Source organism: Heptranchias perlo, unplaced genomic scaffold (genome assembly GCF_035084215.1).
Source record: "Heptranchias perlo isolate sHepPer1 unplaced genomic scaffold, sHepPer1.hap1 HAP1_SCAFFOLD_215, whole genome shotgun sequence".
NCBI lineage: Eukaryota > Metazoa > Chordata > Chondrichthyes > Hexanchiformes > Hexanchidae > Heptranchias > Heptranchias perlo.
Window position 1 is genome coordinate 320,858 of NW_027139229.1, and position 24,820 is coordinate 345,677.

Sequence of the window (24,820 nt, forward strand, 5' to 3'; positions counted from 1 at the left end):
TAGTTTGGGGGTGTTGGGGACCCTCTAGTTTGGGGGTGTTGGGGACCCTGTGATTTGGGGGTTGTTGGGGACCCTCTAGTTGGGGGGTGTTGGGGATCTTCTGGTTGGGGGTGTTGAAGACCCTCTAGTTGGGGACCCTCCAGTTGGGGGTTGTTGGGGACCCTCTAGTTGGGGAGCGTTGGGGACCCTCTAGTTGCGGGGTGTTGGAGACCATCTAGTTGGGGGTTGTTGGGGATCCTCTAGTTGGGAGTGTTGGAGTCCCTCTGGTTGGGGGTGTTGGGGACCCTCTGGTTGGGGGTGTTGGGGACCCTCTAGTTGGGGGGTGTTGGGGACCCTGTATTTGGGGGGTGTTGGGGACCCTCTGGTTGGGGGTGTTGGGGACCCTGTAATTGGGGGGTGTTGGGGACCCTGTAATTGGGGGGTGTTGGAGACCCTCTAGTTGGGGGGTGTTGGGGACCCTGTAATTGGGGGGTGTTGGGGCCCCTCTGGTTGGGGGTGTTGGGGCCCCTCTGGTTGGGGGTGTTGGGAACCCTCTAGTTGGGGGGTGTTGGGGATCTTCTGGTTGGGGGTGTTGGGGATCCTGTATTTGGGTGTGTTGGGGACCCTCTGGTTGGGGATGTTGGGGACCCTGTAATTGGGGGGTGTTGGGGACCCTCTAGTTGGGGGGTGTTGGGGACCCTCTAGTTGGGGGGTGTTGGGGACCCTCTAGTTGGGGGGTGTTGGGGACCCTGTAATTGGGGGGTGTTGGGGCCCCTCTGGTTGGGGGTGTTGGGGCCCCTCTGGTTGGGGGTGTTGGGGACCCTCTAGTTGGGGGGTGTTGGGGATCCTCTGGTTGGGGGTGTTGGGGACCCTGTATTTGGGTGTGTTGGGGACCCTGTAATTGGGGGGTGTTGGGGATCCTCTGGTTGGGGGTGTTGGGGACCCTGTAATTGGGGGGTGTTGGGGACCCTGTAATTGGGGGGTGTTGGGGACCCTCTGGTTGGGGGTGTTGGGGACCCTCTAGTTGGGGGGTGTTGGGGATCTTCTGGTTGGGGGTGTTGGGGATCCTGTATTTGGGTGTGTTGGGGACCCTCTGGTTGGGGATGTTGGGGACCCTGTAATTGGGGGGTGTTGGGGACCCTCTAGTTGGGGGTGTTGGGGACCCTCTAGTTGGGGGGTGTTGGGGACCCTGTAATTGGGGGGTGTTGGGGACCCTGTAATTGGGGGGTGTTGGGGACCCTCTAGTTGGGGGGTGTTGGGGATCCTCTGGTTGGGGGTGTTGGGGACCCTGTAATTGGGGGGTGTTGGGGACCCTCTGGTTGGGGGTGTTGGGGACCCTCTGGTTGGAGCTGAATTTACTTGGCAGCTTATTGCAAAGTTTAAAGTTTCCGCTTCAAACTGAAGACTGTGGTTGGTTGGGGAAATGAAACAAAGTGATAAATTGGAGTCATCTGTTCTTTCTCTTTGTTTAAGGCCTCCCTCCCGTGCCCAATGAGTGCTGGGACTGTTGTGGGGCGGTGTCAGACCATTGAGTGGGCAGTGAGGGAGGGAGGGGGGAGTCCCAAACCGACAGACCTCTTTTTCTTGCAGAATTGTTCAGCTCCAGGAATCGGTGTGAGGAGGATCGGGAGTCTGTCAGTCCGGGGGAAGGGGCAGATCGAGGGGAGAAGCAGCAAGACCTGGGGCTGAGACACCACAAAAAACAGGAAACCAATCTCCAGATGGCTTTATAGACCCCCCCCCCCAAAAAAAAAATCATCACTGAATTTCCCGAGTCCCAATTGAGTAAGTTTCGGAGAGGCAGGAGGTCGGGATGGAGAATCAGAGCCGCTGGAGGAGGAAGCGGAGGATCTGGGATTCTGTTCTCAGTCTCCAGATCGTCATCCTCTCACTCACAACTTGTGCCCGTGCAGGTAAGTCTGTCTCTCGGTGAGAAAATCCGCCTTCAGTCGGGGGGAACTCAGGGGGGAAACTTTAAACAAACTTTCACTAACTTTGCCATGAGTTTGGGGATTTGGGACTGACTCGGTTGCACTGTTGGGCTGGAGACCAGTCTTTCCCCCCTCCTCCGTTTTGTAGATTAGACAAACTCCCGAATCCGCAAAACATGACTTGGTTTAAAGTGAGTTCATTTCTTTTCAAGAAGGGAAAGGTGTCAGATTCCCCCGGGTCTCTGCTCGGACTCGGCCCTGACAGACAGTTCGAGTCCCCTCCTCTGCCCAGTCACACCTCCAGACAAACTTCTCCTGATTCCCTATAGGGAGATTTAACAACTCCCACTCCGAGCAAAATGTTCTCAAACAGCTTAACTTTTCCACCGTGCAGAAAACTGTTTGAAAGTTTCCTGCAGAAGTTCGCTCCATCTAGTGTCGGCTCCCAGATCCACTTTCTCCATCTTTGAATGATGAAGCCTGAGTCCCATCCCCTGGTCCCATCCCCTGGTCCCAGCCCTGGTCCCATCCCCTGGTCCCAGCCCCTGGTCCCATCTCAGCATCTCACGGCCAGGGCATGTCATTTTCTAGTTTTTATTTTAATTTTTATTTAACCATTTCCAGAAATGACAGGAGGGGATTCGAGTGTTTTTGAAGAGGGAGAGTGACTTAAACCAGTTTTAAGAGTGAGGATTGGAGCTGACAATTTGACAGCTAAATTTGAACAGTGTCCTGATCCAGGGCTGGAATATTCTGGGCAGTTTGGACTGAGCTGTGAGCCAATCATAGTCCCAATGGGACATTACACTGAACACATTTTGATTACTGAGTGTTGGACCTTTTAATTTGGCCGTAAATTACTGTGAACTCTGTATCAGATCTGTCGCCGAGCTGAGATGATTTGTTTCTGGGTGATGAGGTGATGCGATTCATGGGATGGATAAGATGCAGGGAGTGTGGGGGGAGGGGAGGAATTATTTCATAGTGTGGGGTTAACTCTGTCTGTCCTACAAAAGAAACCAGTTTTGTTGATTCATATTTTCCTTTGGGATTTTATTGCTTTTGAGGCAGTGGATGTCTTTGAAAAAGCTGCAGATAAGACCTAGTATTAAGTTAAAGGGTCAGATAAAAGGGCACTTAGCCCCTGAATCTCATCAAAAACAACAAAAAGAGAGTCTGTGTGAGAGTGTACAGCTGTGCCCGTCCCTCACGTGTTGCCGACCTCACGTACAGTTGTCAGATGTTTTGTGACAATCCGCACAGTGCAAGAGGAGCAGTAACCCACCTCCACTGACCCGGCGTGGTCTTTGAGCTGAGCTGGTGAGTGTTCCCCGTGTAAGGCCCAATCACCAGGTCTCTGCACCTGCCCACACCTTGCACCAGCTCTGGGTCCCTGCACAAACTCGACGACAATCATTCCCAGATTGGTTTGGGCAAAGAGCTGGTGAAACCACTGCTCAGCCACAGCAGCAATCAACTGGTCGACAGTTTGTCTGAACATTTTTTAAGTACCATGTGCCAGGAGTGAAAGGGTTAATCAGAGTGTGTGCCAGGTGTGAAAGGTTTAAGCAGAATGTGTGCCAGGTGTGAAAGGGTTAATCTATGTGTGCCAGGTGTGAAAGGGTTAAGCTGTGTGTGTGCCAGGTGTGAGAGGGTTAAGTAGAGTGTGTGCCAGGTGTGAAAGGGTTAAGCAGAGTGTGTGCCAGGTGTGAGAGGGTTAAGCAGAGTGTGTGCCAGGTGTGAGAGGGTTAAGCAGAGTGTGTGCCAGGTGTGAGAGGGTTAAGCAGAGTGTGTGCCAGGTGTGAGAGGGTTAAGCAGAGTGTGTGCCAGGTGTGAGAGGGTTAAGTAGAATGTGTGCCAGGTGTGAGAGGGTTAAGCTGTGTGTGTGCCAGGTGTGAGAGGGTTAAGCTGTGTGTGTGCCAGGTGTGAGAGGGTTAAGCAGAGTGTGTGCCAGATGTGAGAGGGTTAAGCAGAGTGTGTGCCAGGTGTGAGAGGGTTAAGCAGAGTGTGTGCCACGTGTGAGAGGGTTACGCTGTGTGTGTGCGCCAGGAGTGAGAGGGTTAATTGCCGTGCCGACGGAGTTAAAACTGTTGCTTGGCTCAGCTGGTTACAGATGTCGTGGCCAGAGCCGGGATTCCGAGACTATCTCCCCAGTACCTAGTAACCAGCGAGTAACCAGTTACTTGTGAGTGGTGAGGAGGAATGAACTGGTCAGATACTGTCTGTAACGCGGAGCAAGCGGTCACTCGGTTTGTGTGACTCTGAATGGCCACACTGAACCTTCCAACCCAAAGGTAGTGCAGTCAATCCAAACTGAGCTGAGGCAGAATCCCAGCACGGACCTGGTCCACAACAGGACTGGGCCTCGGGAACAGGAGCCAGAGGGAGGGTTTCCCAACAGAAAGTCCCTGAGAAGATCAGTTACTGTCATCAGCTCAAAGTTAGAAGTCTCGAAATATTGTGAGAAAAATTAGAAGACATACATTTAGCAAACTGACAGCGATTTACTGCAGAAAATAAACCCTTCTACCTGCAGGTGTAAACTTTCCCGTTAGGATGGACACAAGAAGAATGTAACTGGAAAACGAGTTTAACCCCAAAAAATGACGAATTACAGAATGTGTAACACAGGGTCAGTCACAGTAAACCAGAGGATGAGTTCTCACTCTCCATTGGACAGGTACAGTGAGCTTCGAACTGTTCGTAACAGGACTGAGTGTCCCAGCACTGACTGTGTGTATAACAGGACTGAGTGTCCCAGCACTGACTGTGTGTATAACAGGACTGACTGTCCCAGCACTGACTGTGTGCATAACAGGACTGAGTGTCCCAGCACTGACTGTGTGTATAACAGGACTGACTGTCCCAGCACTGACTGTGTGTATAACAGGACTGCGTGTTCCAGCATTGACTGCGTGAAAAACAGGACTGAGTGTCTCAGCACTGACTGTGTGTAACAGGACTGAGTGTCCCAGCACTGACTGTGTGTATAACAGGACTGAATGTCCCAGCACTGACTGTGTGTATAACAGGACTGAGTGTCCCAGCACTGACTGTGTGTATAACAGGACTGAGTGTCCCAGCACTGACTGTGTGTATAACAGGACTGAGTGTCCCAGCACCGACTGTGTGTATAACAGGACTGAGTGTCCCAGCACCGACTGTGTGTACAACAGGACCGAGTGTCCCAGCACTGACTCTGTGAAACAGTACAGAGTGTCCCAGCACTGACTGTGTGCATAACAGGACCGAGTGTCCCAGCACTGACTGTGTGTATAACAGGACCGAGTGTCCCAGCACTGACTGTGTGTATAACAGGACCGAGTGTCCCAGCACTGACTGTGTGTATAACAGGACTGACTGTCTCAGCACTGACTGTGTGTATAACAGGACTGAGTGTCCCAGCACTGAGTGTGTGTATAACAGGACTGCGTGTTCCAGCATTGACTGCGTGAAAAACAGGACTGAGTGTCCCAGCACTGGATGTGTGTATAACAGGACTGAGTGTCCCAGCACTGACTGTGTGCATAACAGGACTGAGTGTCCCAGCACTGACTGTGTGTATAACAGGACTGAGTGTCCCAGCACTGACTGTGTGTATAACAGAACTGAATGTCCCAGCACTGACTGTGTGTATAACAGGACTGAGTGTCCCAGCACTGACTGTGTGTATAACAGAACTGAATGTCCCAGCACTGACTGTGTGTATAACAGGAACGAGTGTCCCAGCACTGACTGTGTGTATAACAGGACTGAGTGTCCCAGCACTGACTGTGTGTATAACAGGACTGAGTGTCCCAGCACCGACTGTGTGTATAACAGGACTGAGTGTTCCAGCACTGACTGTGTGTAAAATAGGACTGAGTGTCCCAGCACTGACTGTGTGTAAAATAGGACTGAGTGTCCCAGCACTGACTGTGTGTATAACAGGACTGAGTGTCCCAGCACTGACTGTGTGTATAACAGGACTGAGTGTTCCAGCACTGACTGTGTGTATAACAGGACTGAGTGTTCCAGCACTGACTGTGTGTAAAATAGGACTGAGTGTCCCAGCACTGACTGTGTGTAAAATAGGACTGAGTGTCCCAGCACTGACTGTGTGTACAACAGGACTGAGTGTCCCAGCACTGACTGTGTGTACAACAGGACTGAGTGTCCCAGCACTGACTGTGTGTAAAATAGGACTGAGTGTCCCAGCACTGACTGTGTGTGCAACAGGACTGAGTGTCCCAGCACTGACTGTGTGAAAAACAGGACTGAGTGTCCCAGCACTGACTCTGTGTACAACAGGTCCGAGTGTCCCAGCACTGACTGTGTGTACAACAGGACCGAGTGTCCCAGCACTGACTGTGTGTACAACAGGACTGAGTGTCCCTGCACTGACCGTGTGTTTCCCAGGACCGAGTGTCCCAGCACTGACTGTGTGTATAACAGGACTGAGTGTCCCAGCACTGACTCTGTGTATAACAGGACTGAGTGTCCCAGCACTGACTCTGTGTATAACAGGACTGAGTGTCCCAGCACTGACTCTGTGTATAACAGGACTGAGTGTCCCAGCACTGACTGTGTGCAAAACAGGATTGAGTGTCCCAGCACTGACTGTGTTTAACAGGACTGAGTGTCCCAGCACTGACTGTGTGTATAACAGGACCGAGTGTCCCAGCACTGACTGTGTGCAAAACAGGACTGCGTGTCCCAGCACTGACTCTGTGGAAACAGGACTGAGTGTCCCTGCACTGACTGTGTGCATAACAGGACTGAGTGTCCCAGCACTGACTCTGTGTATAACAGGACTGAGTGTTCCAGCACTGACTCTGTGGAAACAGGACTGAGTGTCTCAGCACTGACTGTGTGTATAACAGGACCGAGTGTCCCAGCACTGACTGTGTGCAAAACAGGACTGCGTGTCCCAGCACTGACTCTGTGGAAACAGGACTGAGTGTCCCTGCACTGACTGTGTGCATAACAGGACTGAGTGTCCCAGCACTGACTGTGTGTCTAACAGGACCGAGTGTCCCAGCACTGACTGTGTATACAACAGGACCGAGTGTCTCAGCACTGACTGTTTGTATAACAGGACTGAGTGTCCCAGCACTGACTGTGTGTATAACAGGACTGAGTGTCCCAGCACTGACTGTGTGTCTAACAGGACCGAGTGTCCCAGCACTGACTGTGTATATAACAGGACTGAGTGTCCCAGCACTGACTCTGTGTACAACAGGACTGAGTGTCCCAGCACTGACTCTGTGTATAACAGGACTGAATGTCCCAGCACTGTCTGTGTATAATAGGACTGAGTGTCCCAGCAATGTCTGCGTGAAAACAGGACTGAGTGTACCTGCATCGACTGTGCATACAACAGAACTGAGTGTCCCAGCACTGACTGTGTGTGTAACAGGACTGCGCGTCTCAGCATTGACTGTGTGCAAAACAGGACTGAGTGTCCCAGCACTGACTGTGTGTATAACAGGACTGCGTGATGCAGCATTGACTGCGTGAAAACAGGACTGAGTGTCCCAGCACTGACTGTGTGTAAAACAGGACTGAGTGTCCCAGCACTGACTGTGTGTTTAACAGGACCGAGTGTCCCAGCACGGACTGTGTCGAACAGGACTGAGTGTCCCAGCACTGTCTGTGTATAACAGGAGCGAGTGTCCCAGCACGGACTGTGTATAACAGGACTGAGTGTCCCAGCACTGTCTGTGTATAACAGGACCGAGTGTCCCATCACTGACTGTGTGTATAACAGTGACTGAGTGTCCCAGCACTGACTGTGTGTTTAACAGGACCGAGTGTCCCATCACTGACTGTGTGTATAACAGTGACTGAGTGTCCCAGCAATGACTGTGTGCATAACAGGGCTGAGTGTCCCTGCACTGACTGTGTGTATAACAGGACCGAGTGTCCCAGCACTGACTGTGTATAACAGGACCGAGTGTCCCAGCACTGTCTGTGTATAACAGGACCGAGTGTCCCAGCACTGACTGTGTGTATAACAGGACCGAGTGTCCCAGCACGGACTGTGTGTATAACAGGACCGAGTGTCCCAGCACTGACTGTGTGCAAAACAGGACTGCGTGTCCCAGCACCGAATGAGTGTATGACAGAACTGAGTGTCCCAGCACTGACTGTGTGTACAACAGGACTGAGTGTCCCAGCACCGACTGTGTGTATAACAGGACTGAGTGTCCCAGCACTGACTCTGTGTGTAACAGGACTGAGTGTCCCAGCACTGACTCTGTGTGTAACAGGACTGACTGTCTCAGCACTGACTGTGTGTATCACAGGACTGAGTGTCCCAGCACTGACTGTGTGTATAACAGGACCGAGTGTCCCAGCACTGACTGTGTGTATAACAGGACCGAGTGTCCCAGCACTGACTCTGTGTATAACAGGACTGAGTGTCCCAGCACTGACTCTGTGCATAACAGGACTGAGTGTCCCAGCACTGTCTGTGTGCATAACAGGACTGAGTGTCCCAGCACTGACTGTGTGTATAACAGGACTGAGTGTCCCAGCACTGACTGTGTGCATAACAGGACTGAGTGTCCCAGCACTGACTGTGTGTATAACAGTGACTGCGTGTCCCAGCACTGACTGTGTGTTTAACAGGACTGAGTGTCCCAGCACTGACTGTGTGCATAACAGGACTGAGTGTCCCAGCACTGACTGTGTGCATAACAGGACTGAGTGTCCCAGCACTGACTGTGTGCATAACAGGACTGAGTGTCCCAGCACTGACTGTGTGCAGAACAGGACTGAGTGTCCCAGCACTGACTGTGTGTATAACAGGACTGAGTGTCCCAGCACTGACTGTGTGTATAACAGGACTGAGTGTCCCAGCACTGACTGTGTGCATAACAGGGCTGAGTGTCCCTGCACTGACTCTGTGTGTAACAGGACTGAGTGTCCCAGCACTGACTGTGTGTATAACAGGACTGAGTGTCCCAGCACTGACTCTGTGTGTAACAGGACTGAGTGTCCCAGCACTGACTGTGTGTATAACAGGACTGAGTGTCCCAGCACTGACTCTGTGTGTAACAGGACTGATTGTCTCAGCACTGACTGTGTGTATAACAGGACTGAGTGTCCCAGCACGGACTGTGTGTATAACAGGACTGAGTGTCCCAGCAATGTCTGCGTGAAAACAGGACTGAGTGTCCCTGCATCGACTGTGTGTGTAACAGGACTGCGCGTCTCAGCATTGACTGTGTGCAAAACAGGACTGAGTGTCCCAGCACTGACTGTGTGTATAACAGGACTGCGTGATGCAGCATTGACTGCGTGAAAACAGGACTGAGTGTCCCAGCACTGACTGTGTGTAAAACAGGACTGAGTGTCCCAGCACTGACTGTGTGTATAACAGGACCGAGTGTCCCATCACTGACTGTGTGTAACAGGACTGACTGTCTCAGCACTGACTGTGTGTACAACAGGACTGAGTGTCCCAGCACCGACTGTGTGTATAACAGGACTGAGTGTCCCAGCACTGACTCTGTGTATAACAGGACTGAGTGTCCCAGCACTGACTCTGTGTCTAACAGGACTGACTGTCTCAGCACTGACTGTGTGTTTCACAGGACTGAGTGTCCCAGCACTGACTGTGTGTATAACAGGACTGAGTGTCCCAGCACTGACTGTGTGTATAACAGGACTGAGTGTCCCAGCACTGACTCTGTGTATAACAGGACTGAGTGTCCCAACACTGACTCTGTGCATAACAGGACTGAGTGTCCCAGCACTGTCTGTGTGCATAACAGGACTGAATGTCCCAGCACTGTCTGTGTGCATAACAGGACTGAATGTCCCAGCACTGACTGTGTGTGTCACAGGACTGAGTGTCCCAGCACTGACTGTGTGTATAACAGGACTGAATGTCCCAGCACTGTCTGTGTGTATAACAGGACTGAGTGTCCCAGCACTGACTGTGTGTATAACAGTGACTGCGTGTCCCAGCACTGACTGTGTGTTTAACAGGACTGAGTGTCCCAGCACTGACTGTGTGCATAACAGGACTGAGTGTCCCAGCACTGACTGTGTGCATAACAGGACTGAGTGTCCCAGCACTGACTGTGTGTATAACAGGACTGAGTGTCTCAGCACTGACTGTGTGTGTAACAGGACTGAGTGTCCCAGCACTGACTGTGTGTGTAACAGGACTGAGTGTCCCAGCACTGACTGTGTGTATAACAGGAACGAGTGTCCCAGCACTGACTGTGTGTAAAATAGGACTGAGTGTCCCAGCACTGACTGTGTGTAAAATAGGACTGAGTGTCCCAGCACTGACTGTGTGTATAACAGGACTGAGTGTCCCAGCACTGACTGTGTGTGTAACAGGACTGAGTGTCCCAGCACTGACTCTGTGTGTAACAGGACTGACTGTCTCAGCACTGACTGTGTGTATAACAGGACTGAGTGTCCCAGCACTGACTGTGTGCATAACAGGACTGAATGTCCCAGCACTGTCTGTGTGTACAACAGGACTGAGTGTCCCAGCACGGACTGTGTGGAGAACAGGACTGAGTGTCCCAGCAATGTCTGCGTGAAAACAGGACTGAGTGTCCCTCCATCGACTGTGTGTGTAACAGGACTGCGCGTCTCAGCATTGACTGTGTGTACAACAGGACTGAGTGTCCCTGCACTGACCGTGTGTTTCCCAGGACCGAGTGTCCCAGCACTGACTGTGTGTATAACAGGACTGAGTGTCCCAGCACTGACTCTGTGTATAACAGGACTGAGTGTCCCAGCACTGACTCTGTGTATAACAGGACTGAGTGTCCCAGCACTGACTCTGTGTATAACAGGACTGAGTGTCCCAGCACTGACTCTGTGTATAACAGGACTGAGTGTCCCAGCACTGACTGTGTGCAAAACAGGATTGAGTGTCCCAGCACTGACTGTGTTTAACAGGACTGAGTGTCCCAGCACTGACTGTGTGTATAACAGGACCGAGTGTCCCAGCACTGACTGTGTGCAAAACAGGACTGAGTGTTCCAGCACTGACTCTGTGGAAACAGGACTGAGTGTCTCAGCACTGACTGTGTGTATAACAGGACCGAGTGTCCCAGCACTGACTGTGTGCAAAACAGGACTGCGTGTCCCAGCACTGACTCTGTGGAAACAGGACTGAGTGTCCCTGCACTGACTGTGTGCATAACAGGACTGAGTGTCCCAGCACTGACTCTGTGTGTAACAGGACTGACTGTCTCAGCACTGACTGTGTGTATAACAGGACTGAGTGTCCCAGCACTGACTGTGTGCATAACAGGACTGAATGTCCCAGCACTGTCTGTGTGTACAACAGGACTGAGTGTCCCAGCACGGACTGTGTGGAGAACAGGACTGAGTGTCCCAGCAATGTCTGCGTGAAAACAGGACTGAGTGTCCCTGCATCGACTGTGCATACAACAGAACTGAGTGTCCCAGCACTGACTGTGTGTGTAACAGGACTGCGCGTCTCAGCATTGACTGTGTGCAAAACAGGACTGAGTGTCCCAGCACTGACTGTGTGTATAACAGGACTGCGTGATGCAGCATTGACTGCGTGAAAACAGGACTGAGTGTCCCAGCACTGACTGTGTGTAAAACAGGACTGAGTGTCCCAGCACTGACTGTGTGTATAACAGGACCGAGTGTCCCATCACTGACTGTGTGTATAACAGTGACTGAGTGTCCCAGCACTGACTGTGTGTTTAACAGGACCGAGTGTCCCAGCACGGACTGTGTCTAACAGGACTGAGTGTCCCAGCACTGTCTGTGTATAACAGGAGCGAGTGTCCCAGCACGGACTGTGTATAACAGGACTGAGTGTCCCAGCACTGTCTGTGTATAACAGGACCGAGTGTCCCATCACTGACTGTGTGTATAACAGTGACTGAGTGTCCCAGCACTGACTGTGTGTTTAACAGGACCGAGTGTCCCATCACTGACTGTGTGTATAACAGTGACTGAGTGTCCCAGCAATGACTGTGTGCATAACAGGGCTGAGTGTCCCTGCACTGACTGTGTGTATAACAGGACCGAGTGTCCCAGCACTGACTGTGTATAACAGGACCGAGTGTCCCAGCACTGTCTGTGTATAACAGGACCGAGTGTCCCAGCACTGACTGTGTGTATAACAGGACCGAGTGTCCCAGCACGGACTGTGTGTATAACAGGACCGAGTGTCCCAGCACTGACTGTGTGCAAAACAGGACTGCGTGTCCCAGCACCGAATGAGTGTACGACAGAACTGAGTGTCCCAGCACTGACTGTGTGTACAACAGGACTGAGTGTCCCAGCACCGACTGTGTGTATAACAGGACTGAGTGTCCCAGCACTGACTCTGTGTGTAACAGGACTGAGTGTCCCAGCACTGACTCTGTGTGTAACAGGACTGACTGTCTCAGCACTGACTGTGTGTATCACAGGACTGAGTGTCCCAGCACTGACTGTGTGTATAACAGGACCGAGTGTCCCAGCACTGACTGTGTGCATAACAGGACTGAGTGTCCCAGCACTGACTGTGTGCATAACAGGACTGAGTGTCCCAGCACTGACTGTGTGCAGAACAGGACTGAGTGTCCCAGCACTGACTGTGTGTATAACAGGACTGAGTGTCCCAGCACTGACTGTGTGTATAACAGGACTGAGTGTCCCAGCACTGACTGTGTGCATAACAGGGCTGAGTGTCCCTGCACTGACTCTGTGTGTAACAGGACTGAGTGTCCCAGCACTGACTGTGTGTATAACAGGACTGAGTGTCCCAGCACTGACTCTGTGTGTAACAGGACTGAGTGTCCCAGCACTGACTGTGTGTATAACAGGACTGAGTGTCCCAGCACTGACTCTGTGTGTAACAGGACTGCGCGTCTCAGCATTGACTGTGTGCAAAACAGGACTGAGTGTCCCAGCACTGACTGTGTGTATAACAGGACTGCGTGATGCAGCATTGACTGCGTGAAAACAGGACTGAGTGTCCCAGCACTGACTGTGTGTAAAACAGGACTGAGTGTCCCAGCACTGACTGTGTGTATAACAGGACCGAGTGTCCCATCACTGACTGTGTGTAACAGGACTGACTGTCTCAGCACTGACTGTGTGTACAACAGGACTTAGTGTCCCAGCACCGACTGTGTGTATAACAGGACTGAGTGTCCCAGCACTGACTCTGTGTATAACAGGACTGAGTGTCCCAGCACTGACTCTGTGTGCAACAGGACTGACTGTCTCAGCACTGACTGTGTGTTTCACAGGACTGAGTGTCCCAGCACAGACTGTGTGTATAACAGGACTGAGTGTCCCAGCACTGACTGTGTGTATAACAGGACCGAGTGTCCCAGCACTGACTCTGTGTATAACAGGACTGAGTGTCCCAGCACTGTCTGTGTGCATAACAGGACTGAATGTCCCAGCACTGTCTGTGTGCATAACAGGACTGAATGTCCCAGCACTGACTGTGTGTGTAACAGGACTGAGTGTCCCAGCACTGACTGTGTGTATAACAGGACTGAATGTCCCAGCACTGTCTGTGTGTATAACAGGACTGAGTGTCCCAGCACTGACTGTGTGTATAACAGTGACTGCGTGTCCCAGCACTGACTGTGTGTTTAACAGGACTGAGTGTCCCAGCACTGACTGTGTGCATAACAGGACTGAGTGTCCCAGCACTGACTGTGTGCATAACAGGACTGAGTGTCCCAGCACTGACTGTGTGTATAACAGGACTGAGTGTCCCAGCACTGACTGTGTGTAACAGAACTGAGTGTCTCAGCACTGACTGTGTGTGTAACAGGACTGAGTGTCCCAGCACTGACTGTGTGTGTAACAGGACTGAGTGTCCCAGCACTGACTGTGTGTATAACAGGAACGAGTGTCCCAGCACTGACTGTGTGTAAAATAGGACTGAGTGTCCCAGCACTGACTGTGTGTGCAACAGGACTGAGTGTCCCAGCACTGACTGTGTGTAAAATAGGACTGAGTGTCCCAGCACTGACTCTGTGTATAACAGGACTGAGTGTCCCAGCACTGACTGTGTGTATAACAGGACTGAGTGTCCCAGCACTGACTGTGTGTGTAACAGGACTGAGTGTCCCAGCACTGACTCTGTGTGTAACAGGACTGACTGTCTCAGCACTGACTGTGTGTATAACAGGACTGAGTGTCCCAGCACTGACTGTGTGCATAACAGGACTGAATGTCCCAGCACTGTCTGTGTGTACAACAGGACTGAGTGTCCCAGCACGGACTGTGTGTATAACAGGACTGAGTGTCCCAGCAATGTCTGCGTGAAAACAGGACTGAGTGTCCCTCCATCGACTGTGTGTGTAACAGGACTGCGCGTCTCAGCATTGACTGTGTGCAAAACAGGACTGAGTGTCCTAGCACTGACTGTGTGCATAACAGGACTGCGCGTTTCAGCATTGACTGTGTGCAAAACAGGACTGAGTGTCCCAGCACTGACTGTGTGCATAACAGGACTGAGTGTCCCAGCACTGACTGTGTGCAGAACAGGACTGAGTGTCCCAGCACTGACTGTGTGTATAACAGGACTGAGTGTCCCAGCACTGACTGTGTGTATAACAGGACTGAGTGTCCCAGCACTGACTGTGTGTAACAGAACTGAGTGTCTCAGCACTGACTGTGTGTAAAACAGGACTGAGTGTCCCAGCACTGACTGTGTGTGTAACAGGACTGAGTGTCCCAGCACTGACTGTGTGAGTAACAGGACCGAGCGTCCCAGCACTGACTGTGTGCATGACAGGACTGAGTGTCCCAGCACTGACTGTGTGTATAACAGGACTGAGTGTCCCAGCACTGACTGTGTGTAACAGAACTGAGTGTCTCAGCACTGACTGTGTGTAAAACAGGACTGAGTGTCCCAGCACTGACTGTGTGTGTAACAGGACTGAGTGTCCCATCACTGACTGTGTGTATAACAGGAACGAGTGTCCCAGCACTGACTGTGTGTAAAATAGGACTGAGTGTCCCAGCACTGACTGTGTGTGCAACAGGACTGAGTGTCCCAGCACTGATTGTGTGTAAAATAGGACTGAGTGTCCCAGCACTGACTGTGTGTAAAATAGGACTGAGTGTCCCAGCACTGACTGTGTGTATAACAGGACTGAGTGTCCCAGCACTGACTGTGTGTGTAACAGGACTGAGTGTCTCAGCACTGTCTCTGTGTGTAACAGGACTGACTGTCTCAGCACTGACTGTGTGTATAACAGGACTGAGTGTCCCAGCACTGACTGTGTGCATAACAGGACTGAATGTCCCAGCACTGTCTGTGTGTACAACAGGACTGAGTGTCCCAGCACGGACTGTGTGTATAACAGGACTGAGTGTCCCAGCAATGTCTGCGTGAAAACAGGACTGAGTGTCCCTGCATCGACTGTGTGTGTAACAGGACTGCGCTTCTCAGCATTGACTGTGTGCAAAACAGGACTGAGTGTCCCAGCACTGACTGTGTGTAAAACAGGACTGCGCGTTTCAGCATTGACTGTGTGCAAAACAGGACTGAGTGTCCCAGCACTGACTGTGTGTATAACAGGACTGCGTGATGCAGCATTGACTGCGTGAAAACAGGACTGAGTGTCCCTGCACTGACTGTGTGTAAAACAGGACTGAGTGTCCCAGCACTGACTGTGTGTATAACAGGACCGAGTGTCCCATCACTGACTGTGTGTATAACAGTGACTGAGTGTCCCAGCACTGACTGTGTGTTTAACAGGACCGAGTGTCCCAGCACGGACTGTGTATAACAGGACTGAGTGTCCCAGCACTGTCTGTGTATAACAGGACCGAGTGTCCCAGCACGGACTGTGTGTATAACAGGACCGAGTGTCCCAGCACTGACTTTGTGCAAAACAGGACTGCGTGTCCCAGCACCGAATGAGTGTATGACAGAACTGAGTGTCCCAGCACTGACTGTGTGTACAACAGGACTGAGTGTCCCAGCACCGACTGTGTGTATAACAGGACTGAGTGTCCCAGCACTGACTCTGTGTATAACAGGACTGAGTGTCCCAGCACTGACTCTGTGTGTAACAGGACTGAGTGTCCCAGCACTGACTCTGTGCATAACAGGACTGAGTGTCCCAGCACTGTCTGTGTGCATAACAGGACTGAATGTCCCAGCACTGTCTGTGTGCATAACAGGACTGAATGTCCCAGCACTGACTGTGTGTGTAACAGGACTGAGTGTCCCAGCACTGACTGTGTGTTTAACAGGACTGAATGTCCCAGCACTGCGTGTGTATAACAGGACTGAGTGTCCCAACACTGACTGTGTGTATAACAGGACTGAGTGTCCCAGCACTGACTGTGTGCATAACAGGACTGAGTGTCCCAGCACTGACTGTGTGTATAACAGTGACTGCGTGTCCCAGCACTGACTGTGTGTTTAACAGGACTGAGTGTCCCAGCACTGACTGTGTGCATAACAGGACTGAGTGTCCCAGCACTGACTGTGTGCATAACAGGACTGAGTGTCCCAGCACTGACTGTGTGCATAACAGGACTGAGTGTCCCAGCACTGACTGTGTGCATAACAGGACTGAGTGTCCCAGCACTGACTGTGTGCATAACAGGACTGAGTGTCCCAGCACTGACTGTGTGCAGAACAGGACTGAGTGTCCCAGCACTGACTGTGTGCATAACAGGACTGAGTGTCCCAGCACTGACTGTGTGTAAAACAGGACTGAGTGTCCCAGCACTGACTGTGTGTGTAACAGGACTGAGTGTCCCAGCACTGACTGTGTGAGTAACAGGACCGAGCGTCCCAGCACTGACTGTGTGCATGACAGGACTGAGTGTCCCAGCACTGACTGTGTGTATAACAGGACTGAGTGTCCCAGCACTGACTGTGTGTAACAGAACTGAGTGTCTCAGCACTGACTGTGTGTAAAACAGGACTGAGTGTCCCAGCACTGACTGTGTGTGTAACAGGACTGAGTGTCCCAGCACTGACTGTGTGTATAACAGGAACGAGTGTCCCAGCACTGACTGTGTGTAAAATAGGACTGAGTGTCCCAGCACTGACTGTGTGTGCAACAGGACTGAGTGTCCCAGCACTGACTGTGTGTAAAATAGGACTGAGTGTCCCAGCACTGACTGTGTGTAAAATAGGACTGAGTGTCCCAGCACTGACTGTGTGTATAACAGGACTGAGTGTCCCAGCACTGACTGTGTGTGTAACAGGACTGAGTGTCCCAGCACTGACTCTGTGTGTAACAGGACTGACTGTCTCAGCACTGACTGTGTGTATAACAGGACTGAGTGTCCCAGCACTGACTGTGTGCATAACAGGACTGAATGTCCCAGCACTGTCTGTGTGTACAACAGGACTGAGTGTCCCAGCACGGACTGTGTGGAAAACAGGACTGAGTGTCCCAGCAATGTCTGCGTGAAAACAGGACTGAGTGTCCCTCCATCGACTGTGTGTGTAACAGGACTGCGCTTCTCAGCATTGACTGTGTGCAAAACAGGACTGAGTGTCCCAGCACTGACTGTGTGCATAACAGGACTGCGCGTTTCAGCATTGACTGTGTGTATAACAGTGACTGAGTGTCCCAGCACTGACTGTGTGTATAACAGTGACTGAGTGTCCCAGCACTGACTGTGTGCATAACAGGACTGAGTGTCCCAGCACTGACTGTGTGCAGAACAGGACTGAGTGTCCCAGCACTGACTGTGTGCAGAACAGGACTGAGTGTCCCAGCACTGACTGTGTGCAGAACAGGACTGAGTGTCCCAGCACTGACTGTGTGTATAACAGGACTGAGTGTCCCAGCACTGACTGTGTGTATAACAGGACTGAGTGTCCCAGCACTGACTGTGTGCATAACAGGGCTGAGTGTCCCTGCACTGACTCTGTGTGTAACAGGACTGAGTGCCCCAGCACTGACTGTGTGTATAACAGGACTGAGTGTCCCAGCACTGACTGTGTGTGTAACAGGACTGAGTGTCCCAGCACTGACTCTGTGTGTAACAGGACTGAGTGTCCCAGCACTGACTGTGTGTATAACAGGAACGAGTGTCCCAGCACTGACTGTGTGTAAAATAGGACTGAGTGTCCCAGCACTGACTGTGTGTTTCACAGGACTGAGTGTCCCAGCACTGACTGTGTGTTTCACAGGACTGAGTGTCCCAGCACTGACTGTGTGTATAACAGGACTGAGTGTCCCAGCACTGACTGTGTGTATAACAGGACCGAGTGTCCCAGCACTGACTCTGTGTATAACAGGACTGAGTGTCCCAACACTGACTCTGTGCATAACAGGACTGAGTGTCCCAGCACTGTCTGTGTGCATAACAGGACTGAATGTCCCAGCACTGTCTGTGTGCATAACAGGACTGAATGTCCCAGCACTGACTGTGTGTGTAACAGGACTGAGTGTCCCAGCACTGACTGTGTGTATAACAGGACTGAATGTCCCAGCACTGTCTGTGTGTATAACAGGACTGAGTGTCCCAACACTGACTGTGTGTAGAACAGGACTGAGTGTCCCAGCACTGACTGTGTGCATAACAGGACTGAGTGTCCCAGCACTGACTGTGTGTATAACAGTGACTGCGTGTCCCAGCACTGACTGTGTGTTTAACAGGACTGAGTGTCCCAGCACTGACTGTGTGCATAACAGGACTGAGTGTCCCAGCACTGACTGTGTGCATAACAGGACTGAGTGTCCCAGCACTGACTGTGTGCATAACAGGACTGAGTGTCCCAGCACTGACTGTGTGTGTAACAGGACTGAGTGTCCCAGCACTGACTGTGTGAGTAACAGGACCGAGCGTCCCAGCACTGACTGTGTGCATGACAGGACTGAGTGTCCCAGCACTGACTGTGTGTATAACAGGACTGAGTGTCCCAGCACTGACTGTGTGTAACAGAACTGAGTGTCTCAGCACTGACTGTGTGTAAAACAGGACTGAGTGTCCCAGCACTGACTGTGTGTGTAACAGGACTGAGTGTCCCAGCACTGACTGTGTGTATAACAGGAACGAGTGTCCCAGCACTGACTGTGTGTAAAATAGGACTGAGTGTCCCAGCACTGACTGTGTGTGCAACAGGACTGAGTGTCCCAGCACTGACTGTGTGTAAAATAGGACTGAGTGTCCCAGCACTGACTGTGTGTAAAATAGGACTGAGTGTCCCAGCACTGACTGTGTGTATAACAGGACTGAGTGTCCCAGCACTGACTGTGTGTGTAACAGGACTGAGTGTCCCAGCACTGACTCTGTGTGTAACAGGACTGACTGTCTCAGCACTGACTGTGTGTATAACAGGACTGAGTGTCCCAGCACTGACTGTGTGTATAACAGGACTGAGTGTCCCAGCACTGACTGTGTGCATAACAGGACTGAATGTCCCAGCACTGTCTGTGTGTACAACAGGACTGAGTGTCCCAGCACGGACTGTGTGTATAACAGGACTGAGTGTCCCAGCAATGTCTGCGTGAAAACAGGACTGAGTGTCCCTCCATCGACTGTGTGTGTAACAGGACTGCGCGTCTCAGCATTGACTGTGTGCAAAACAGGACTGAGTGTCCCAGCACTGACTGTGTGCATAACAGGACTGCGCGTTTCAGCATTGACTGTGTGCAAAACAGGACTGAGTGTCCCAGCACTGACTGTGTGCATAACAGGACTGAGTGTCCCAGCACTGACTGTGTGCAGAACAGGACTGAGTGTCCCAGCACTGACTGTGTGTATAACAGGACTGAGTGTCCCAGCACTGACTGTGTGTATAACAGGACTGAGTGTCCCAGCACTGACTGTGTGTAACAGAACTGAGTGTCTCAGCACTGACTGTGTGTATAACAGGACTGAGTGTCTCAGCACTGACTGTGTGTATAACAGGAACGAGTGTCCCAGCACTGACTGTGTGTAAAATAGGACTGAGTGTCCCAGCACTGACTGTGTGTGCAACAGGACTGAGTGTCCCAGCACTGATTGTGTGTAAAATAGGACTGAGTGTCCCAGCACTGACTGTGTGTAAAATAGGACTGAGTGTCCCAGCACTGACTGTGTGTATAACAGGACTGAGTGTCCCAGCACTGACTCTGTGTGTAACAGGACTGAGTGTCTCAGCACTGACTCTGTGTGTAACAGGACTGACTGTCTCAGCACTGACTGTGTGTATAACAGGACTGAGTGTCCCAGCACTGACTGTGTGCATAACAGGACTGAATGTCCCAGCACTGTCTGTGTGTACAACAGGACTGAGTGTCCCAGCACGGACTGTGTGTATAACAGGACTGAGTGTCCCAGCAATGTCTGCGTGAAAACAGGACTGAGTGCCCCTGCATCGACTGTGTGTGTAACAGGACTGCGCTTCTCAGCATTGACTGTGTGCAAAACAGGACTGAGTGTCCCAGCACTGACTGTGTGTAAAACAGGACTGCGCGTTTCAGCATTGACTGTGTGCAAAACAGGACTGAGTGTCCCAGCACTGACTGTGTGTATAACAGGACTGCGTGATGCAGCATTGACTGCGTGAAAACAGGACTGAGTGTCCCAGCACTGACTGTGTGTAAAACAGGACTGAGTGTCCCAGCACTGACTGTGTGTATAACAGGACCGAGTGTCCCATCACTGACTGTGTGTATAACAGTGACTGAGTGTCCCAGCACTGACTGTGTGTTTAACAGGACCGAGTGTCCCAGCACGGACTGTGTATAACAGGACTGAGTGTCCCAGCACTGTCTGTGTATAACAGGACCGAGTGTCCCAGCACGGACTGTGTGTATAACAGGACCGAGTGTCCCAGCACTGACTTTGTGCAAAACAGGACTGCGTGTCCCAGCACCGAATGAGTGTATGACAGAACTGAGTGTCCCAGCACTGACTGTGTGTACAACAGGACTGAGTGTCCCAGCACCGACTGTGTGTATAACAGGACTGAGTGTCCCAGTACTGACTCTGTGTATAACAGGACTGAGTGTCCCAGCACTGACTCTGTGTGTAACAGGACTGAGTGTCCCAGCACTGACTCTGTGCATAACAGGACTGAGTGTCCCAGCACTGTCTGTGTGCATAACAGGACTGAATGTCCCAGCACTGACTGTGTGCATAACAGGACTGAATGTCCCAGCACTGACTGTGTGTGTAACAGGACTGAGTGTCCCAGCACTGACTGTGTGTATAACAGGACTGAATGTCCCAGCACTGTCTGTGTGTATAACAGGACTGAGTGTCCCAACACTGACTGTGTGTATAACAGGACTGAGTGTCCCAGCACTGACTGTGTGCATAACAGGACTGAGTGTCCCAGCACTGACTGTGTGTATAACAGTGACTGCGTGTCCCAGCACTGACTGTGTGTTTAACAGGACTGAGTGTCCCAGCACTGACTGTGTGCATAACAGGACTGAGTGTCCCAGCACTGACTGTGTGCATAACAGGACTGAGTGTCCCAGCACTGACTGTGTGCATAACAGGACTGAGTGTCCCAGCACTGACTGTGTGCATAACAGGACTGAGTGTCCCAGCACTGACTGTGTGCATAACAGGACTGAGTGTCCCAGCACTGACTGTGTGCAGAACAGGACTGAGTGTCCCAGCACTGACTGTGTGTAACAGAACTGAGTGTCTCAGCACTGACTGTGTGTAAAACAGGACTGAGTGTCCCAGCACTGACTGTGTGTGTAACAGGACCGAGCGTCCCAGCACTGACTGTGTGCATGACAGGACTGAGTGTCCCAGCACTGACTGTGTGTATAACAGGACTGAGTGTCCCAGCACTGACTGTGTGTAACAGAACTGAGTGTCTCAGCACTGACTGTGTGTAAAACAGGACTGAGTGTCCCAGCACTGACTGTGTGTGTAACAGGACTGAGTGTCCCAGCACTGACTGTGTGTATAACAGGAACGAGTGTCCCAGCACTGACTGTGTGTAAAATAGGACTGAGTGTCCCAGCACTGACTGTGTGTGCAACAGGACTGAGTGTCCCAGCACTGACTGTGTGTAAAATAGGACTGAGTGTCCCAGCACTGACTGTGTGTAAAATAGGACTGAGTGTCCCAGCACTGACTGTGTGTATAACAGGACTGAGTGTCCCAGCACTGACTGTGTGTGTAACAGGACTGAGTGTCCCAGCACTGACTCTGTGTGTAACAGGACTGACTGTCTCAGCACTGACTGTGTGTATAACAGGACTGAGTGTCCCAGCACTGACTGTGTGCATAACAGGACTGAATGTCCCAGCACTGTCTGTGTGTACAACAGGACTGAGTGTCCCAGCACGGACTGTGTGTATAACAGGACTGAGTGTCCCAGCAATGTCTGCGTGAAAACAGGACTGAGTGTCCCTCCATCGACTGTGTGTGTAACAGGACTGCGCGTCTCAGCATTGACTGTGTGCAAAACAGGACTGAGTGTCCCAGCACTGACTGTGTGCATAACAGGACTGCGCGTTTCAGCATTGACTGTGTGCAAAACAGGACTGAGTGTCCCAGCACTGACTGTGTGCATAACAGGACTGAGTGTCCCAGCACTGACTGTGTGCAGAACAGGACTGAGTGTCCCAGCACTGACTGTGTGTATAACAGGACTGAGTGTCCCAGCACTGACTGTGTGTATAACAGGACTGAGTGTCCCAGCACTGACTGTGTGTAACAGAACTGAGTGTCTCAGCACTGACTGTGTGTAAAACAGGACTGAGTGTCCCAGCACTGACTGTGTGTGTAACAGGACTGAGTGTCCCAGCACTGACTGTGTGAGTAACACGACCGAGCGTCCCAGCACTGACTGTGTGCATGACAGGACTGAGTGTCCCAGCACTGACTGTGTGGAAAACAGGACTGAGTGTCCCAGCACTGACTGTGTGTAACAGAACTGAGTGTCTCAGCACTGACTGTGTGTAAAACAGGACTGAGTGTCCCAGCACTGACTGTGTGTGTCACAGGACTGAGTGTCCCAGCACTGACTGTGTGTATAACAGGAACGAGTGTCCCAGCACTGACTGTGTGTAAAATAGGACTGAGTGTCCCAGCACTGACTGTGTGTGCAACAGGACTGAGTGTCCCAGCACTGATTGTGTGTAAAATAGGACTGAGTGTCCCAGCACTGACTGTGTGTAAAATAGGACTGAGTGTCCCAGCACTGACTGTGTGTATAACAGGACTGAGTGTCCCAGCACTGACTCTGTGTGTAACAGGACTGAGTGTCTCAGCACTGACTCTGTGTGTAACAGGACTGACTGTCTCAGCACTGACTGTGTGTATAACAGGACTGAGTGTCCCAGCACTGACTGTGTGCATAACAGGACTGAATGTCCCAGCACTGTCTGTGTGTACAACAGGACTGAGTGTCCCAGCACGGACTGTGTGTATAACAGGACTGAGTGTCCCAGCAATGTCTGCGTGAAAACAGGACTGAGTGTCCCGGCATCGACTGTGTGTGTAACAGGACTGCGCTTCTCAGCATTGACTGTGTGCAAAACAGGACTGAGTGTCCCAGCACTGACTGTGTGTAAAACAGGACTGCGCGTTTCAGCATTGACTGTGTGCAAAACAGGACTGAGTGTCCCAGCACTGACTGTGTGTATAACAGGACTGCGTGATGCAGCATTGACTGCGTGAAAACAGGACTGAGTGTCCCAGCACTGACTGTGTGTAAAACAGGACTGAGTGTCCCAGCACGGACTGTGTATAACAGGACTGAGTGTCCCAGCACTGTCTGTGTATAACAGGACCGAGTGTCCCAGCACGGACTGTGTGTATAACAGGACCGAGTGTCCCAGCACTGACTTTGTGCAAAACAGGACTGCGTGTCCCAGCACCGAATGAGTGTATGACAGAACTGAGTGTCCCAGCACTGACTGTGTGTACAACAGGACTGAGTGTCCCAGCACCGACTGTGTGTATAACAGGACTGAGTGTCCCAGCACTGACTCTGTGTATAACAGGACTGAGTGTCCCAGCACTGACTCTGTGTGTAACAGGACTGAGTGTCCCAGCACTGACTCTGTGCATAACAGGACTGAGTGTCCCAGCACTGTCTGTGTGGATAACAGGACTGAATGTCCCAGCACTGTCTGTGTGCATAACAGGACTGAATGTCCCAGCACTGACTGTGTGCATAACAGGACTGAGTGTCCCAGCACTGACTGTGTGCAGAACAGGACTGAGTGTCCCAGCACTGACTGTGTGTAACAGAACTGAGTGTCCCAGCACTGACTGTGTGTAAAACAGGACTGAGTGTCCCAGCACTGACTGTGTGTGTAACAGGACTGAGTGTCCCAGCACTGACTGTGTGTATAACAGGAACGAGTGTCCCAGCACTGACTGTGTGTAAAATAGGACTGAGTGTCCCAGCACTGACTGTGTGTGCAACAGGACTGAGTGTCCCAGCACTGACTGTGTGTAAAATAGGACTGAGTGTCCCAGCACTGACTGTGTGTGCAACAGGACTGAGTGTCCCAGCACTGACTGTGTGTGTAACAGGACTGCGTGTGTCAGCATCGACTGTGTGTACAACAGAACTGAGTGTCCCAGCACTGACTGTGTGTGTAACAGGTCCGAGTGTCCCAGCACTGACTCTGTGAACAACAGGTCCGAGTGTCCCAGCACTGACTCTCTGTACAACAGGACTGAGTGTCCCAGCACTGACTGTGTGTATAACAGGACTGAGTGTTCCAGCACTGACTGTGTGTACAACAGGACTGAGTGTCCCAGCACTGACTGTGTGTACAACAGGACTGAGTGTCCCAGCACTGACTCTGTGTACAACAGGTCCGAGTGTCCCAGCACTGACTGTGTGTATAACAAGACCGAGTGTCCCAGCACTGACTCTGTGAAACAGTTCAGAGTGTCCCAGCACTGACTGTGGGTACAACAGGACCAAGTGTCCCAGCACTGACTGTGTGTACAACAGGACTGAGTGTCCCTGCACTGACCGTGTGTTTCCCAGGACCGAGTGTCCCAGC

At 51.6% G+C, this 24,820-nt stretch overlaps 1 protein-coding gene across 1 annotated transcript in view; it reads left to right on the forward strand.

The window, feature by feature from the left end:
- Positions 1-1,570: 1,570 nt before the first annotated feature.
- The window catches only part of LOC137310095 (collagen alpha-1(V) chain-like), a gene marked incomplete at its 3' end in the record, with an annotated part of 258,789 nt that continues 235,539 nt past the window's right edge, over positions 1,571-24,820 (forward strand). The window contains exon 1 of the mRNA XM_067978050.1: positions 1,571-1,892. Within this exon, the coding sequence (XP_067834151.1) occupies positions 1,793-1,892 (100 nt within the window). The remainder of the gene's footprint in view (positions 1,893-24,820) is intronic.